The sequence below is a fragment of the Setaria viridis genome, chromosome 2 (assembly GCF_005286985.2).
Source record: "Setaria viridis chromosome 2, Setaria_viridis_v4.0, whole genome shotgun sequence".
In the NCBI taxonomy this organism is placed as follows: domain Eukaryota; kingdom Viridiplantae; phylum Streptophyta; class Magnoliopsida; order Poales; family Poaceae; genus Setaria; species Setaria viridis.
The window spans coordinates 4,095,684-4,112,754 of NC_048264.2; the positions used below are offsets into that span (position 1 = coordinate 4,095,684).

The following is a 17,071-nucleotide window of genomic DNA, read 5'->3' on the forward strand; positions in this document are numbered from 1 at the left end:
AATTGAATCAGAGTTCAGTAACAAGGTATTGTTGTAATCAATGTAATGCAAAAGACGACCTGGAAAAAAAAAAGGGATCCAGGAACCTGTGTACTTGTACCTTTTTTTCCTTCCTTTTGACTTGAGAGGGTGTGCTCCTACTCCTACAGTTGATTTGTATATCCAGTAAGATTGGATCAGTTAAGTTATATCATGAGTACACATCATTGTTGTTATTCTCTTTAAAAAATGCGACCATTGTTGTCTAGTCCATTGTTGAATTTTGCTATGAATCATTTAAATTCAAAATCTGTAGAAATACAAGGTCTATTCTGTACCATTTTAATACATGATAATGGAGAGCAGCATAAATAACCAATATACTCTGAATATTCTGCCTCATTTGCTCTTGGAGTCTCTTGAGACGTCAGAATGTAAACAATGCCACTTGGTTGCAGTAGACATCATCTCCAAGACTCCAAGAGCAATGCATTCAGGTTTCAGTCAACATCATCTCCACATCATGTTCTTGCATCAGTGCATCACATCAGTTTATCACGTGGATTTTATATTCACAATGGGGTCCATGTAGGCTTATGCTTCGTGTCAGCATTACAGCCTATGTTTCCATAGTTTAAGTGCTCGTCTAATCAGCATGGTTGGATTATTCTGCCACATGAAGTATCCTGACTGACCTCTACTTCCATTGCAATTGTGGGGTCAACTCTGAACTGCATCGTTGTTTTTTTTTCCTTCACCTGACAAAAATGGCTGGAGATTGTGTTCCGATCCGATTCCTGGCATCAGATCCAGCCTTTCTGGCCATCACCTGTTTTTCTTTTTTATATATTATGTTCTTTTTCTTTTTCTTTCAAACCATTTTTTCTAAGCATGTGCATCTTGAGACGCTTCATATGATTGTTGAAGCTAAACTCACATCATGAACAAAACTATGAACCTGAGTACAAATTGTAGTGCTACAGGTGGTACTTGTTTGTATGGATGTCGCCATGCAAGTCCTGACGGCGACAAGTGGCGAGTCAAGCTGTTCCCTTTAGTTGTTATGCATTTTTTTAAAAAAAATTATGAATATGATTGTTATTACCTTGTTTCGTACGAAAGTATTTTAAGCCATGTGTTCACAAGTTTTGGTATAAGTAGTTATTCACTTACAGCCACAAGTAGCTAGTAATAACTTGCAAGAAACTGTGATTTTGGTTACTTTCCTTTGATCTGGCCTGAGTTTTACACATGGATTCATGACTTTGGCAAGATTTTACTTGCTACACTAGCCCAGATGTATTTAAAACACTAAGATTTTTCGCAAGAAATAAGTTGAGTCCTATAGAGTTTAAGACAAGTCACCTATTTGCTGAATGAGTACCTGCAATGTACTCCCATTGTCCCACAAAGATTGCAATTATAGTTCAAAATTCGTTCTTGTGTTCAGACCATGGTTGTGATTTGTGTCCAGTAGTCGGTTTGGGACAATGGCATTCCGACGATACGTTTTCCCCTCTCTATTGGAGTGATTGGTAGTCCTAGCTCGTGAAAAGTGTAAAAAGGAAAAGAAAAAAGGAAATAAAAACATGGTAACTAACATGGGTGGGCCGGTCTCTAGCATGCGGGGTCCGCGTTGTGGTGGCCCCCGCCACATGGGGAATGTGACGTGTACGGCCCTGCGTGGACGATGGCTGTGCGAATGGAGCACACGTCACGTCGTAACGTGTGCGCTTTCTTTCTTATCCTACGATCCTATCCCCTCTAGGCACCACCACCCTTTGTTTGTTCTACGATTTTTTTCCTCTCATCTTTCCTTTTTTTTTCATCTTGCGCGATATTTTTCACGTTTCCAACTCGACGAGATTTGAGGCCAGGCTTGTTAGGATCTCTTGGTTGGAAATAAATGTAATGCTTATATGAAGAAAATATTTTTTCCAACTTCAATGATTTTCTATGATGATGTTTTATTAGCAAAACTTATACAGGTGACTTCAATCATTGTTTGTCTAAATGGTAGTTTGCATGTTTAAACTCTTAAACTTTTCAAAAAAAAAAACTCTTCTTGTTCGCCATACTATCATTCTAAATTTTTTTTTGAGAGGTATTATCATTCTAAATAGGCGCAGCCATTTAATCCGAACAATGTTTGATCTGATACTCAGCTTAATAATAGTCCAAACAAGCAATACACTTTATATGATCGATCCAAGTAGTGTGGATGAACCCTATCACCCTAATTCTCTAGAGTTTGTAGTAGAAGTTATAATTGCGAGCTGTAGTGATGTGTATTTTGCGATGGCAATAATTCAGTTACGAGGTATTTCAATTTCCCTAATCACGGATTCCACTCCTATTTTTACGAAGAGAGCCCAAACCAAAATCAACGGTCACCACCTCCTATTTCTCCTTCCCCTCCCTCCCCTCCCCCCTCCTACGATTCCCCAACGCTGAAGCGCGGAGGCTGCTCCACACCCTCACCGCTCGCGCGAATTCCGAGGCGCCGCTCCGATCCGCCCTCCCCACCGCGACCGCGCGTCTCCCTAGGGTTAGGGCTCCGCTCCCTCGCACTCGCCCTCGCCCTCGTACTCTCCTCCTCCCGACGCGGCCCCCCGCGCGCGCGCGCCACGCCATGAGGGTCCACCCGGCCCCGCGGAAGCGGACCATCGCCGTGCAGCGCTGCGCGTCCGCGGCCGCGGCGGCGGGGGCCGCGCTGGGAGGCAAGAAGCTGCGCCGCCTGCCGCACATCTTCGCCAAGGTGCTGGAGCTCCCGTTCGCGGCCGACGCGGACGTCTCCGTCGAGGAGGACGCGGCGGCGCTGCGGTTCGTCGCCGCGGCGGTCGACGGGTTCTCCCCCGCGGGCGCCCGCGCGCACGCCGTCGAGATCCACCCGGGGGTCACCAAGGTCGTCGTCCGGGACCTCTCCTCCGGCGGCACCCACGGCGACGACGACGGGGCCGCGGCGTTCGAGCTCGACCGGTGGCGATTCCGCCTCCCGCCCTGCACGCTCCCCGCCATGGCCACCGCCACCTACGCCGAGGGCGAGCTCGTCGTCACCGTCCCCAAGGGCGCCGGACCCGATGACGGCGACGGCGACGGCGCCACTGTCCTTGGAGGCACGGAGAGCGTCCTTGTGCTTGTATAGTATATTTATGCCATGACCCGACTGTTTTGCTGATTCGCCTGTTTCTACTTTCTACTACTAATATCAATATTTATATCATGCGAGATGATGGTGATAATATGCTAATAACAGAGTCATAAGAGTATGAACGATGGATGCAAATCGCCGTTTTCTGTGAATTCTCTGATCTGCTCGTTCAACTGTTGGTGATCTTGTGTCAGTTCTTGCAAACCATTTGTGATGTATATAACTATACCTTTTTAGTTGTTTAGTTGAGTAAAGGTTCAGCATGAATTAGCATCCAGGCATTTGTTGCAGTTTGATTAGCTTAGCAAAACTGAAGGATCAAATGATTCGGGTTAGAAATTGGGAAGTCTGTTAATCAGGTTGGTCAGGAATTGGGAAATTGCTTGAAGAGTTGCTCTGTATCTAGTGATGTTTTGTAGTAGGTTAGCAGTTCTGAAGACTGCAAGACTAAGAGTTGACTCTATATTCACTTGATGCTGGAGTGTTTTGAGCAAAATTTCCAATCTCATGGCATCTGAGATGTATAGGTGATTTTAATGTGTCCAGTCTACAGTCGTAGTTGTCTGGCTACTTGGCTAGCTTTGTTGCGTGTGTGCATTTCCTGTGCTGAACTGATGGAAATGATTGTGTCGTGATTTGGAGGTTAAGATGTCATGGTTTGGGTCAATCAACTATTCATTTTCTTATCAGTTTGTCTATAAGTAATCCAGGCGCATGGGTCATAATCTTCTGGTGTATTTTTAAACCCCTAGAGGTTTCGGATTGGTGATGCCTGTCGATCAATCACCAATCCATTTTAAGGAGATATCTATTTTGTTCTACATGCAGTCATGCATCATAACAGAAATTCATCATGTGTCCTCAAAAACTTGTAATAATTGCATCTTAAAGCAATAGAGCGTATCCAATAGACTATTGAGCATATATTGGCCTAGATTTCCTTGTCTACTTTATCCTAGTTTTGTTCTGATGTATTCGCTCCCTTTTATCGCATCTTTTGCTTTCAGAAGATGCTCGGCTTGCTTGTCAAACTAGCTTACTTCTAACTGGGTCTTAACCCCACCTGAATTCCTTTAATTTTTATTGATCGGGTGATTCGCTTTAATCAATCCTCTTGTAAAATTGCTGGACTTTCTGGTGCTCCAAATATATCTAACCACTTAGAGAAACACCTTTCTTGAGTTTCTTTTTGTGATCTTTTTCTCCTGTGGGGTGTGTTTGTTCGAGGATGAGTGTGATCTTCGCCTGTTACGTGTTGCCAATTTTGTTCTCTGAACCAGTTGACGCTGTTTTTCCCCTGTTTCTTTCGCACAACTGTTCATCATGCTTCTGTACCCTTTTGCCATGCTCTTACCTTGTTGACCCAGTACAGCATCCAAGCATTTGCAAAGATGTTAAATGTTGGCTCTCTCTCTGTTTCCGTAGACACTTGGAAATTTCACTCTATTTTCTGTAACTTTTGGAGTGAAGTGGAAGCAACGAAAATTTCAGAAAAACACCCTGCATCTTTACGCCGTCTGTTCGAGCAACTTTGCCACGGAACGAGGAGATATTTTCCAGTGGCGTTGCGAGACTGCAAGGCAAAGAGTGTACCATGTCATTTCCTGGGAAGAGTGTTGGAGTTTTGAGAATCTCGATTTTACCAGGACCAGATTGCTTGATTTTTACAGGGATTAAAAGTCCAGGCGTCTCGCATCCGGCAGGAGCAGATTTTTTTTCTTCTTCTTTTCACCGCGGACGTGATGTAAAGACCGAGAATGATGGCTTCATGTTGTGGCGTTGCTTTTGAGTTCGTATTGTTATCATTCTGACGGTATGAGCAGAGCGCATTGTCTGCCAACTCAACAGAGCAAGGCTGGGGAACACGAAGCAACGGGTGCACAACGATTGGCGATCCCAGGAAGCATGTGTGTGTTGGGGGGTGGTGATGAGGTGCTAAAGCATCTTTGCCTTCCTATTGCTATGAACAAGGTCATGTCAATCAACAAAAATTGTAACCATAACTATGCTTATGTGCCAGAAAAGAATAGAGATGCCCATATTTTGTAAATATATATGCAGCACCATCAGATCAAGATGATCATCAACGGCAAAGCAGTCTAGTCATCTGAAACACTGAAATGCTCTTTTTTTTTTTTTTGCTTCGAGACCAGCGCAGAGGTGATTGGGGAGAAGGTAAAGAGCAAAATGACCATCAGCAGCAAAGCAGTCTCCAAGTCTCACAACATCTTGGCAAATTTGACAAGCACAAGTGCATAACTATGTTTATGAACAAAACAAGAATTGCATAGATGTCGCCATAGCTCCTAGCAATAAAAGGCCAGCAAAAGCAAAATGGAATCATCGAATGAAATGAAATGCTATCAGCAAAGGCATTGAGATACGCGAAGAACATGCGTGCATTATGCATCTGCTAGCCTGCCTGCTCTTGGCACTACACTGGTACCAAATTGGACAGGCAGAGGCCATGTGATGTTCCTTGTATCGATATCTCCATAAAAAAGAAGGCAACAGCTAAAATTTTTGCTGTCTAATTACTATCGATGAACTCTTTTATTTTGCAGTACTACTGTCCATATGCCTTCCTTGTTAGCATTTTTTTGTTACAAGTTTCAATCAGAATTGTTGACACGAGCGTGATGTTCCCTTTGATCAACTACTCTACCAGCAACTGTTGCCGGCGGTTCCTTCTTGCTGCGACTTGATGCAAGTGTCCGGCACAAGGATATCGAACCCGCTGAGCGTCCACTCGGCCTCGGCGTTCTCGCTGACGTATATCTCCGTGCCCACGTCGAGCGACGTCCACCGCCTCCTGGCCGCCGGCGTGCCCGGGTCCTGGTAGAAGTAGAGCGCCTGGGACAGGGCGCCGACGTCGAGCTCCCAGGCCCTGGGGTCGCCGACCCAGCCCTGCCCCTTGGCCGTGGGGTAGCCGAACTCGCCCCACACCGGGTGCGGCAGGAGCTGCAGGATCTCCTGCGGCTGCGGGTTGCTGTAGGCGTCGCAGTAGGTGGTGGGCTGCTCGGCGCGCCGCGCGTTCCCGGGGGAGCAGTAGACGTGGTACGCGCCGTAGGGGAAGCGGGCGGCGTCGGTGCGGTGCACGCGGGTGCCGTTCCGGAAGGTGTGCCACGGCGGGCACTGGTCGATCCTCGACGGCCGGCACCACGCCGGCGTCTCCGGGTTGATGATCATCTCGCTGTACCGCGTCACGTCCGTCGCGGCGTCGCCGTCGCACGGCCGGCCGTCGTTCTTCCAGCAGCTGCCCATGTCCATCAGGTAGAACTGGCTGTTGGGACCGCCGCCCTGCTTCACCTCCAGCGTCACGCGCACCTTGAAGTCCGGCGATTCCGGCACCTGTTTGGTCATGCCCCTGGTGTCGTAGTGGTAGCCGCCGGAGAATCCCCTGGTGGCGTCGGAGCGCAGGTACAGCATCAGCCACGGGTACTCGTTTGACGTCCGCAGCTTGTGGTGGAACGCCCACCCGCCGGCGCCGGCGCTCGCCGCCACCTCCTTCTCCCACGTGACGGAGTAGTAGGACACGTCGCCGCTGCCGGGATCCGCGGCGTCCAGCTCGTAGGTGCCGAAGAGACCGCCGCGCAGCCACCGGCCGGCGTCGTCGAGCGCGGTGCGGTTATGGAACACCAGCGGCTGGTTCATGCACCGGCCGGCGCCCCCCGGGCAGGGGAACCGGGAAGTCTGCGGGAACGGGCGTGCCCGGCGGCCGTTCTCCGGGCAGATGGCCGCGGTGGTGTCGAGGTTGCCGTTCTTGAGCATGACCATCCAGAACTGCCACGGCGCGGGGTTGTCAGGCACCTGGCACAGGCCACCGAGGTAGAGCTCCTTGGCCGCCGCGTAGCGGTCGACGTCGGTGACGGTCGCGTTCGCCGGCGCCCCCGGGAACGGGTTGCCCGCGCGGAGGTCGTTGTCGGCGTCGGTCACCCGGTGCACCACCTCGTACACCGGCTGGCCGTGCTCGCCAGCGCTAGTCTCTGCAAAGATTTAGCTAGCCTTGCTGAATAATCGAAATTCGAATCTTGGAAAACCGCGGCGTGTGGAACTGGAAGAATGGAAGGGCAGGAGAAGATGAGAGAGAGCATCAACCGAGATCGAAGCAGTCGGCGCCGCGGGGGCTGCCCATGCCGGGGGCCTCCTGGCCGACCTCGTTGCAGAAGTTCCAGGCCTCCCAGGCCACGCGGAGGCCGTCGCGCCGCATGCCGGGGTCCCCGACCGCGGAGACATAGCCGCCGCCGCCGCCGCCGTGCGTCCTGATGGCCCGTACTGCCTCGCAGAACGAGAGAACGGCGATGAGGAGGGAGGCCGGCCACACGGCCATTTTGGGGGAAAGGTGCTGATGCGGAAGGCCGAGCTGAACTCCACCAAACTGTGGCGAGGATGCCGAGGCCCCACAGCCGCGAGAGGGGCCAAAGCCACGGAGGCGGCTAGAATGGAGCGTAGCAGCGCAGGGGCGGCGGGGCAGGGCTGTCGGCTGTCGCGACGAGCGGCGGCGGAGGCGGGGCTGGAGAAGAGCGGATGCTGCGCGGATAAGGCCGAGAACAAAGCTGATGGTATGAGCAGAAAACTCAACAGAGCAAGGCTGGGGAAGCACGACGCAACGCGTGCAGAAAGTTGGTGATTCCAGGAAGCATTGGTGTTGGGGGGGTGATGAGGTGCTAAAGCATCTTTGCCTTCCTGTTGCTATGAACAAAATCACGCCAATCAAATAAAAACCCAGGCAAATTTTGTAAGCATAACCATGCTTATGTGCCAAAAAGAAAAGGAGATGGCCATATTTTGTAAATATGCAGCACCATCAGATCAAGATGCTCATCAACGGCAAAGCAGTCTCGTCATCTGAAGCAACAGGGATGAGCATCTAATAGTAGTTCTTGACAAGCAGCTTTGTCACATTTGACATAGTGCTGCTGATGGTCAACGGCAGCAGCGCAGCAGTCTGAGTCGCACAACGTTCTTGACAAATTTGACAAGCATAACTATGTTTATATGAACAAAATAAGGTTGTATAGATGTCGCCATTAGCTCCTAGCAAAAAAGAAAAGGCCAGCAAAAGCAAAATGGAATCATCAAATGAGATGAAATGCTATCAGCAAAGGCATTGATGCGCGAAGAACATGCGTGCATTATGCAACTGCTAGCCTGCCTGCTCTTTGCACTACACTGGTACCAAATTGGACAGGCAGAGCCATGTGACCGCCACACCCCACTCATAGTGACCTACAAGACCATCATCACCTTCAGTTCACCCACCATCCCCCCTCCAAACCAACTCCAGCTGACCACAACAGTTGGAACATAAGACAAACAAGTAATAAACGTGCTCAACAGACTCAAACCAAAACTCAAGTGATGTCCACAGACCATAATGATCACACAGCAAAGGTAAACTAAAAACGCTTTTAATCAAGTCCACGGTACATAAAGGATTACATGCTGATTTTTTTTTGGGGGGTTTTCATAGTTCCGAATAGAATTACATAAGGCGAGGACGTGAGTCTCGCTGGTACCATACATAATTTACATCCAGGTTCCTTAGTAGCAGTAAAAAGTAGTGTTCTAGGATGAGACGAGCGCTAATACAACACAGAGACATCTAATAGTAGTGGTAAGGACATATGAGCTGAGATACCAATCTACCGTTGTAGTCAGTCACTACAAAATAGGGCCATTGCGCGATTGAGTCGTTGGCATCATTAGTTGTTGTCATGTCATTCATCAGCGACTTTTTTTTTCCTGACTGAACCTACCGGTAGTAAGCCTGATGGAAGGCAGGAGCCATTCCATTGTTGTAAGCTGCCATACCATTGGCATACCCACCATAGGGGGTGGGGTAGCTCATGGGTGGGGTAGAGTATGGCATCGCGATGCCGACATTGACAGTGGCTACCTCCTCAACTGGGTAAACATATGGCTCCCTGATAGCCGGTGGGCTCCGGTTGCAGTAGAGGCCATGACCAACCGCCCTGTCATAAGGGTAAGGGGAGGCGGTGGCGTATGATGCGTGGGAAGGGGAGGCGGTGGCGTATGAGGTGTGGGAAGGGGAAGTGGTGGCGTATGAGGTGTGGGAGGGAGAGCGGGCAAATGTGGTGGGAGTTGGGAAAGAAGACACGGACGCGTTGTTAGTTCGACCTGCCTTGGCAGGAGGCATTGGGCCTCCATTGCTTGCACGGATACGCTTGGTTGCAGGGCCACTGCTGCCGCCACTGGAAGCACTTGATGCTGCCTTTTTCTTCTCGGTCTTGGCCTTCTCCAGCTCTTCGAGCTGCTTCCGGAGATCCTCCAGTGGAAACTCAGCTTCCAGTTTACGGTCCTCAACACACTTTATAACAGCTCGCAGTGCCGACTGCTCTTTCTTGTTCACATTGCTCTACAAGATAAATAACATCAGACACCATTAGGTTTCATATAACAAAGAGAGGCGCAATAGAATCCAATTAACAGGCAAGGTGATAAGAACTGAAATCAGAAGTAACATGTGGATGACGGATAGCACTATGCACATGTGAGAACTGTTAACAAGTTACAGTTCAAAAATTGACATCAGACATACCCCTGATTGGCCACTGCTAGTGCTCGAATTATCTGAAGCAATAGATGATGTTTTCTTGGAGTCTTCTAGGTAGGACTTCAGAAGAGGAATTGGAGGGAACTTCTCCTGAAGACCAGCCTCATATGCAAAATTCACAGCATCAAGCTGCTGCCTCTTAGCAATTAGCTCCTCAATGATATCTACAAAGAAGGTATATAAATACGTAGTGACTAGTCTGCTTAAGTCTCAACAAGACAATGACCGATTATGTGCTCGTGAAAACACACCAAATTTAACAAAGCAAAGGAAATAGTCCATATATAAGCATTGGCATATGCAAACAGTGGAAATGCCCAGGAAGCAAAACCAAACTGCCATGAATTTGGCAGCAAACTCCATTCTAGTAACAGAAATAATTTGTTACAGCATGCAGATGCATGGAATTATCAGTGTTGTGGCTGCATGACAAATTAATACTATGTACTAGACTAGTATGTGTTGCAGGTTGGAAGAGTAAAGAAGGCTATTCAGCACTGGAACCTGGGAGTCCAGAAACTTGTTGTTAACGACACTGCAACACTGAATTGCCTTTCACTCAAAGGCAACAGTACTGTAGGCACAAGAATCTGACGACATCTAAAGGCTAAAGCAATGGCCCCCAAGACAAGCGCCACTAAGAATGATGGCCATCAGGAACAGAAGACACAGTTATCCTGAGCACTAGATAAATACTAGACAACCTTTTCTAGCACATGGCTATGACAGAGACCACCCAGCCCAGGAAAGGACATGCCTTACTCTAAAAAGACTCGATTTAATCGTAGTACTACTACCATACCCTTGCACAGTAGGGTAATTAGCAGTGCAGGAGCATTAGGGCATCTCCAGGTGTAAGTTAGTTGATAGCTCATACTTGATGTGGGTCCCATGTACAGCTTTGAAGCTCGTGCTGTGAGAGAAAACTAAAACTGCATCGAGACTAGCTCTTCACTCCACACTAGTCTCATACTTATTGCATTGTTTAACTAGTCAAAAATTAATTGAGATAGCTCTAAGCTAGACCATTGGAATCGCTCTTAGTGAAAATAAAGAAGAAACTTTTCTCCTCATTTTGCCTGTGTGGTATTTTTTACCCTCCCTGAAAAGCCTATTGAAATGCTACTGCTGCTCTGATCTACAATTACTGGTGCCAACCACTTAACCCTATTGATGACAATTTAAATGCTAGATCTCGCCCAATTTATACCACTGCACACTTGATTGTCCCCAAATCAAACCCAGCACTTGCTTGGCATAGATAGAACCTAAAGAACTATCAGAAATAATTGTGGAGTAACAGACACGAACAAAAAAAAATGCAGGCTGCTTAGCAGCAAGCAAGAAGCAAGTGTATATACCAGCCATTTCTTCCTCGAGGCCGAGGGTGAGCGCGAGGCGCGGCATCTGTCTGCGCCAGGAGAAGCTGACCACAATCCTGCGGTACAGCGGGCGGTCCTCCCTCTCTGCGACGGCGAAGGTGGCCACGTGCTGCAGGAAGGCGTGGGCATCGGGCGGCTTGGCGCCCTCCACCCCGCCCTTCTTCTCCGCGGCCTCCTTCCACTCCCTCGCCATGGCCCGCGCGCGCTCCCGCGCCTCCCGCGGCACGAGCGGGCGCGCGGCGCCGATCTCCGGGTCCGGGTCGGCCAGCGCCGGCACGGCGGCCTCGAGGATGAGCACGCACGCCCAGGCCAGGTCGGCCGGGCTGCGGACCTCGCGGCGGTCGACGGGGAACACGCCGGCGACGGCGTCCATGACGAACTTGGCCGGATCCACGCAGAGCTTCAGGGCCGGTGGCATCTCGGCGCGCAGCGCGTCCGCCTCCTTGCGGCGGGCCACCACGAAGCCCAAGAACGCCGCGGAGTCCATCCGCGCGCACAGCGTCCGCAGGCCCTCCGCGAGCCCGTCCGCGTCCGCGCCGGCGGCAGCGGCAGCGGGGGCCGCCCCCTTGTCGGCGGAGATGGAGGCGAGGTGGTCGAGCGCGCGCGAGACGGAGCCGTCGATGGAGGCCTCCCTGCGGTGGAGCGCGTCGAGCGCGCGGTGGGTGCGCGCGTCGAAGGCCCGGCAGCGCACGCGGAGCGCGTCGGAGCGCGCCGCGAGCCCGCGCTCCAGCGAGCCGAAGTGGTCGGAGAGCTGCTGGTAGAGGCGCGTGCAGGTGGCCAGCAGCTGCTGCTGGCGCTCGAGCTCCGCGAACCCCGCGCTCACCATGTCCCCCGTCACCGCCCCCTCCTCCGCCCCCTCCTCCGCCTTCACCGCCGCCGGCGAGGCCATGCCGGGCCCGCTCGCCGCCGCCGCCGACCTGGACCCGAAACCCTAGCCGCCCTCCCCGCTCTCGATCCGCGAAACCCTAGCCGGAAATTCCCCTCCTGCTTTGCCCCCGAGGCGTGGATGGGGAATGAAAGGGGAAAGCGAGAGGAGGTGGGAGTGAATAAAGAGGTGGGTGGGGTGGTGGGAGGGTCCCACCGGCCAATGGCGGCGCGACGCGTGGCGGTTGCGGCACTGTAAAGTGGCCGCAGTGAGGGAGTGGGCAGGTCGCGGCTGCGCGGGGTAGGGGGAGGCGCGTGCCGCGTGCGGATGGGGCAGGGGTGAAGATGGGGCCCGGGAGTCAGTGGGTGGGGGTTGGTGAGCTGCGGTGGGGGTGGGAGGTGGCGGGGAAAGCAGGCGGCGTGGGCGTGGTGGCGGGCAGCGTGGGATGGCGGGAACAGGAGGGGGGTGGGGGGGCGTGCAGGGTGCACCCCGGGAATGTACCCACCGCCGGCGAGGCTGTCCGCCACCGCGGGTGGCTGCCCGGCTGCCGACGCCGCCACCTTGCACGAGGTGGTGGGCACCGGTGGTCCCGTGCCAGGCAATGAGTAGTGCCACCACTCTGGTGAGCAGTGTCCGAGGCCGTGGCTTGCTGCTTTGCATACGGCGAGGTGGTGGCCTGGCCGTCACCGTCCTATACGAGGTAAACACTCCGGTCTCTGTCGGAAGGCACGGGTACCACGGCTCGATGGAGAGATAATTAATTGGATATTTAACGATTCTAATCATTTTTATTTACTAAAAGAGTGGGGTGGGGATCAGGCCGCTTAGTCCCTCCGTAAAAAAATAAGTTATTCCATTAGCGTCAAATATGGTTAATAAATAGGGACAATCGAGGGCATTTTACCTCCATATTGATCTGTCCTAAAATTTCTTGGATGCTTTGTTTTTTGGACAAAGGGAGTAGAAAATAAGTGAGTCGTGCTTCTATGCTGAGCAACTTCTATGGTAAATGAGGAATAAGTAGAGTATTTAGGTAGGGTTTTCCTTTTTTTCATCTACAACATGTGTATAAGCGGAACCAAACAGTGTCTAAGAGTTGAGCTTCGCATCCACCTAAGGGGCTCATCTCATCTCATTGTGCAGGAAATTGGTGCTCAATTGATTCCTTGGTTGAGTTATCCGTACCTTAAGAATCATCTTGTTTTGAATGTATTTTTCTTATCATGTTAAACTTTCTTGGCAAAGTTAAGGCTATGCAAATCTTACACTACAGCCAAACTTCATGTAGTTGTAAGCAATAAGGTCTTGGAGGCTCAGTAAATTAATTGTGACAGCCGTCAATACCCTCAAGTTTCAACCTTTTTGATTAAACAAGATATTGCAGAGGACTAAGCTAAGAGATAAACACAAATTGCACATGCATGTATTAGTGCTTATAGGTGGTGGACATAAGTGATTACTGAAAGAAATCTCAACCATGACCCCCTTTAACCTCAAGGAAGTTCCGCTCATGTAAAAGAGCATACATGAATCGGGGTGGTTGGTAGACCAAATACCGTGATTCGACGCACCATCCTGCTCCGCGCTGCGCATGTTAGCCTTGATTGGTTTCTACACCCACATATTTTTGTTGTATGGTCTCGTTCAGATTACCTCCTCCATTCTAGACCGCATGCTACGCAAGACTTGGCCTTCCCTTGCTAAACTGATACGGGCAATACTATGGGCTCCACTTGCAGCCACACAAAGCAGCCCATCGCACAACCAACCAATCAACAACTCTATCCATCCTGACTCGGATCATATGCAAACCAATCAAACCGGCCTGTATGCTTCTATACTGACCGACCTGATCTTCTTACCTCTCCTTAAACCGCAGCCAATCACGCGCCGAATTGCCCTGATCAACTTATTTAATTATATGGCTCGCTACGAATGCATTACAGATTTGAGTTTGCAACTATACTTTGAGTGAGCGAACGGACGACGATTCGGGTTGCCACATCTTTTGGCACTGTCAGCGAGCCAGCTGCGTGGTGTGTTGGTTTGTATATACGCCGGCCGGTTGGCATCTCTGATCCTTTTGCATGCATGATTAGAGAATATGTTTGGTTGCAAATTAAGATGCGCTCCAATAAACATTATCATTAACAATCAATTAAAATCCTCTCGACCAAAGCTCGTAGGCTTGCATGCACAGCTGACGTCGGCTCCTATAAAGCAAGGAAAGGCAGGCACACGTAGGTGCAAGCTAGCTCACCACAATATATTCCAAATTATAGATTGTTTTAGTTTTTATTTTAAATTTATATATTTTACTACGTAGTTTAAGTGCATATAAAAACTATAATTCTGAAAAGCCAAACGACCTGTAATGGGAACCAACGCACCAGCCAGCTCACGAACGAAATTATAACTAACATCGACGTTGATCGAATGATGTGTGCGTTTGGTTCCTTGCCAACCAGAATAAGAATGTTAGCTGAAAAAAAAATAAAAAAAAGAGGACAGTGTGCAGCTGCTAGAAAAGCCCCGCCTAAATTGGTTGTGGATTTGTTAGCCCCGTACGTGACTGGCCAAAATATATATCCGGGCTTTTAGACTGCAGTATATATCATATCATATACGTCATGTTTTTTTTAAGGCAAATCATCTACGGATCGGAACGAGACATGGGCCATCAGAAAAACAAGAATGAGACATGGGCCTTAAGCGGGCCCACAAAGCCCAATGGTGCTCTTCGAGCGAGCTTGCCCCCTCGGCCCAGTCGATCAGTCAAGAGCCCAAATGAGCTTCTCAGTCATCAGTACCGGACGGAGCTGCAAACTTGACCATTAGCCCTCATCGTGCTGCGGATCTTATTTTTCCACACAAAAGTATATCGGTAATACTCCCTCAGTTCTTTTATTTGTCATTTTGGCATGCTTCTTACCATTTCCCCCCGCAGCCATGTGTTACTAAAGTCGTTATAAAAATGTAATGATTCAAAAATTATTCATAGTAAGTCCAGCAATGCCATTTTTATGTATAAGGCCAGTTTTTAAAATTCCACGCATTACTAGATTGTATCTATATGAGAATGAGGCATTATTCCTTCAATCCAAGCAACTCCATGAAAGATTTCCTTGGATTTGAATAGCACAAAGGGCCCTTTTGGTGGAACTTTACATAGCTTGAGCTCCACCACTAGCGTCAAAGGAGCCAGAGCCGGTGAAGTCAAACAATGTGACTTCACCGGCTTCAGCCGTTCCATAGTTTGGGCCTATTTGGTTTCCTTTGCTTATCCATAAGCAACTTAAAAATAAGCAAATAAAGTTACTTATAACCCAAACACTCTTGCTTTGTAGAGTTGCTTATAAGTTGCTTATGCATAAGCAAATAAGCAAGTTTTGAGTTGCTTATGGTTGCTTATGGGGCACTTTACTCATCCTACCCTCATTCTCTCTCCTCTCTCCCAGAACTACTCTGGTGCCGCTTCCGGCCGCCGGCCGCCTCCGCGCCGGCCGCGGCCGCCCCCGCCCGCCGGCCGCCGCCGCCCCCGCCTGCCGGCCGCCGCCGCCCCCGCCCGCCGGCCGCCTCCGCGCCGCCCGCCGCCGCTCCCGCCCGTCGCCGCTCCCGCTCCCGCTCGCGCCCGCCGCGTCGCTCCCGCCCGCCGCCGCTCCCGCTCCCGCTCGCGCCCGCCGCGCCCGCTCCCTCTTGCGCCCGCCGCCCGCCCGCCGCTCGCGCCCGCCGCCCGCCGCCTCTGTACTAAGAGCTGGTAATGATTGGGGGTAGTGGGAAATGGGATGGCAGGGGCAAATATGTCATATGCAATCAGATAAGCAACCCAAACCAAACACCTAGACTTATAAATAAGCAACTACAAATAAGCAAATAAGCAACTTATAAATAAGCATCCAAAACCAAACAGGCCCTTCATTTTGGCAGGAGAGGAAAAAATGGCTTCCATGAATAGTAGCACAACAACATCCGCTACAGTACTTGAGTCAGAAAAGCCAGAGCTACCTAGAGCTCTACCAAAGGAGCCCAAAATCAACATTTTTTCTTTATGGAGCCCAAAATCAACATTTTTTCTTTATCCCCAAGCGGCAGTTTCCCCCGGAGTGTGCCCTTTAACGAAGCTTGATCTCATGCATAGATAAATTTAGGATACCTATTATATTAAAAAATCTGAAAAATATCGAGCTCGTCCCAACGTAAGTCCTCCAATGCCTTACTTTTAAACTTTTTTTTTGTGAGGAGCCTTACTTTTAAATTTAGATACGTCACCATTGGAAATTGAATTGTACGTCCTTTTGCAGTTTTGCTTTGGAAGAAGACTATGAACTTGTTAGTACGGTGCATACCAATGAAGGCTGGCAAAGGCTGGCAGATGATGATGGGTCTGTGACAAGAAATGCTAAACTACGAGGTGTTAGTTGCTTTAGCACCAACCAAAAGATCGTTGCAGAGTTTAGTTGCCTAGTTGGAGGGAATAAAGAATGGTCATAAAAGCCATGAAAACGTAGCTGCTAACAAAATCAGCATTTTCATCTGTACATCAAATCTGGCTGGGATAAGAGATCAAGGTTTTAGCATTTTACCTAATTTGCAGATCAAATACCTATCGTTTTTTTTGCATAAACTTTAACACCAATGGAACACACATTCTTTTTTACCACTGCCTTTACATGCAAAAAGCATGCTATCAACTTTCAATTCTTTTTCCAAGCACTCTAAAATTTCTCAAAATATTTACGTGCAATCTCGTGATAAGCCCCCTATCCTCGCTTTGACCATACAACTTTTATTTTTAGAGGAAACCTTGATTCACCTTTCTATTGTACTTGCCTACCCAATTTATCCTATTTGCACCCGTTGTATTTTTAGCTTTGGTGATTTGGTTTTAAAATTTCTTGTAAATTAGTTATCGTCCAAAATTTATCTCTGTATTTTAGCGGTGCATACTGTTGAGGGAAAAAATATAATTACTTCTAAAAAAAAACCAAGGAAAAAAGGGAAACCGAGCCCAAAATTGACACGCAAAAACACCGACCCTCCTCCCAGGGTGTTAACGGCAAACATTGACAGCGCGAGGGAAATTATCAAGCAGCCCCCTCCCGGATCCCCCATTTTAG

General features: G+C 49.5%; 3 protein-coding genes across 3 annotated transcripts; 1 reads left to right on the plus strand and 2 right to left on the minus strand.

The window, feature by feature from the left end:
• Nucleotides 1-149: 149 nt before the first annotated feature.
• LOC117843150 (uncharacterized) lies at nt 150-3,282 on the plus strand. Its single transcript, XM_034723711.2, has one exon. The coding sequence runs from the start codon at nt 2,612-2,614 to the stop codon at nt 3,122-3,124; it is 513 nt and encodes a 170-aa protein (XP_034579602.1). The 5' UTR covers nt 150-2,611; the 3' UTR covers nt 3,125-3,282.
• A 2,196-nt stretch (nt 3,283-5,478) lies between these two features.
• On the minus strand, nt 5,479-8,384 carry LOC117843148 (uncharacterized). Its single transcript, XM_034723709.2, has 2 exons — nt 7,229-8,384; nt 5,479-7,116 (listed from the first exon to the last, which is right to left on the minus strand). Exons 1-2 carry the CDS (start codon nt 7,458-7,460, stop codon nt 5,792-5,794), a joined length of 1,557 nt encoding a protein of 518 aa, XP_034579600.1. The 5' UTR covers nt 7,461-8,384; the 3' UTR covers nt 5,479-5,791.
• A 141-nt stretch (nt 8,385-8,525) lies between these two features.
• On the minus strand, nt 8,526-12,105 carry LOC117843147 (FRIGIDA-like protein 4a). The gene is made up of 3 exons (XM_034723708.2): nt 11,069-12,105; nt 9,693-9,871; nt 8,526-9,509 (listed from the first exon to the last, which is right to left on the minus strand). The coding sequence occupies exons 1-3, from the start codon at nt 11,976-11,978 to the stop codon at nt 8,886-8,888; spliced, it is 1,713 nt and encodes a 570-aa protein (XP_034579599.1). The 5' UTR covers nt 11,979-12,105; the 3' UTR covers nt 8,526-8,885.
• Between the last annotated feature and the right edge of the window lie 4,966 nt (nt 12,106-17,071).

Bases quoted from the DNA above. Each gene is read 5' to 3' on its own strand.
- LOC117843147 (XM_034723708.2), bottom strand. From the start codon at position 11,978: ATGGCCTCGCCGGCGGCGGTGAAGGCGGAGGAGGGGGCGGAGGAGGGG. The intron at 9,872-11,068 runs GTATATACACTT...CCTTCTTTGTAG, and splicing joins CCTCGAGGAAGAAATGGCTG to ATATCATTGAGGAGCTAATT. The intron at 9,510-9,692 runs GTATGTCTGATG...TTTATCTTGTAG, and splicing joins CTAGCAGTGGCCAATCAGGG to AGCAATGTGAACAAGAAAGA.
- LOC117843150 (XM_034723711.2), top strand. From the start codon at position 2,612: ATGAGGGTCCACCCGGCCCCGCGGAAGCGGACCATCGCCGTGCAGCGC.
- LOC117843148 (XM_034723709.2), bottom strand. From the start codon at position 7,460: ATGGCCGTGTGGCCGGCCTCCCTCCTCATCGCCGTTCTCTCGTTCTGC. The intron at 7,117-7,228 runs GTTGATGCTCTC...AAATCTTTGCAG, and splicing joins CGCCGACTGCTTCGATCTCG to AGACTAGCGCTGGCGAGCAC.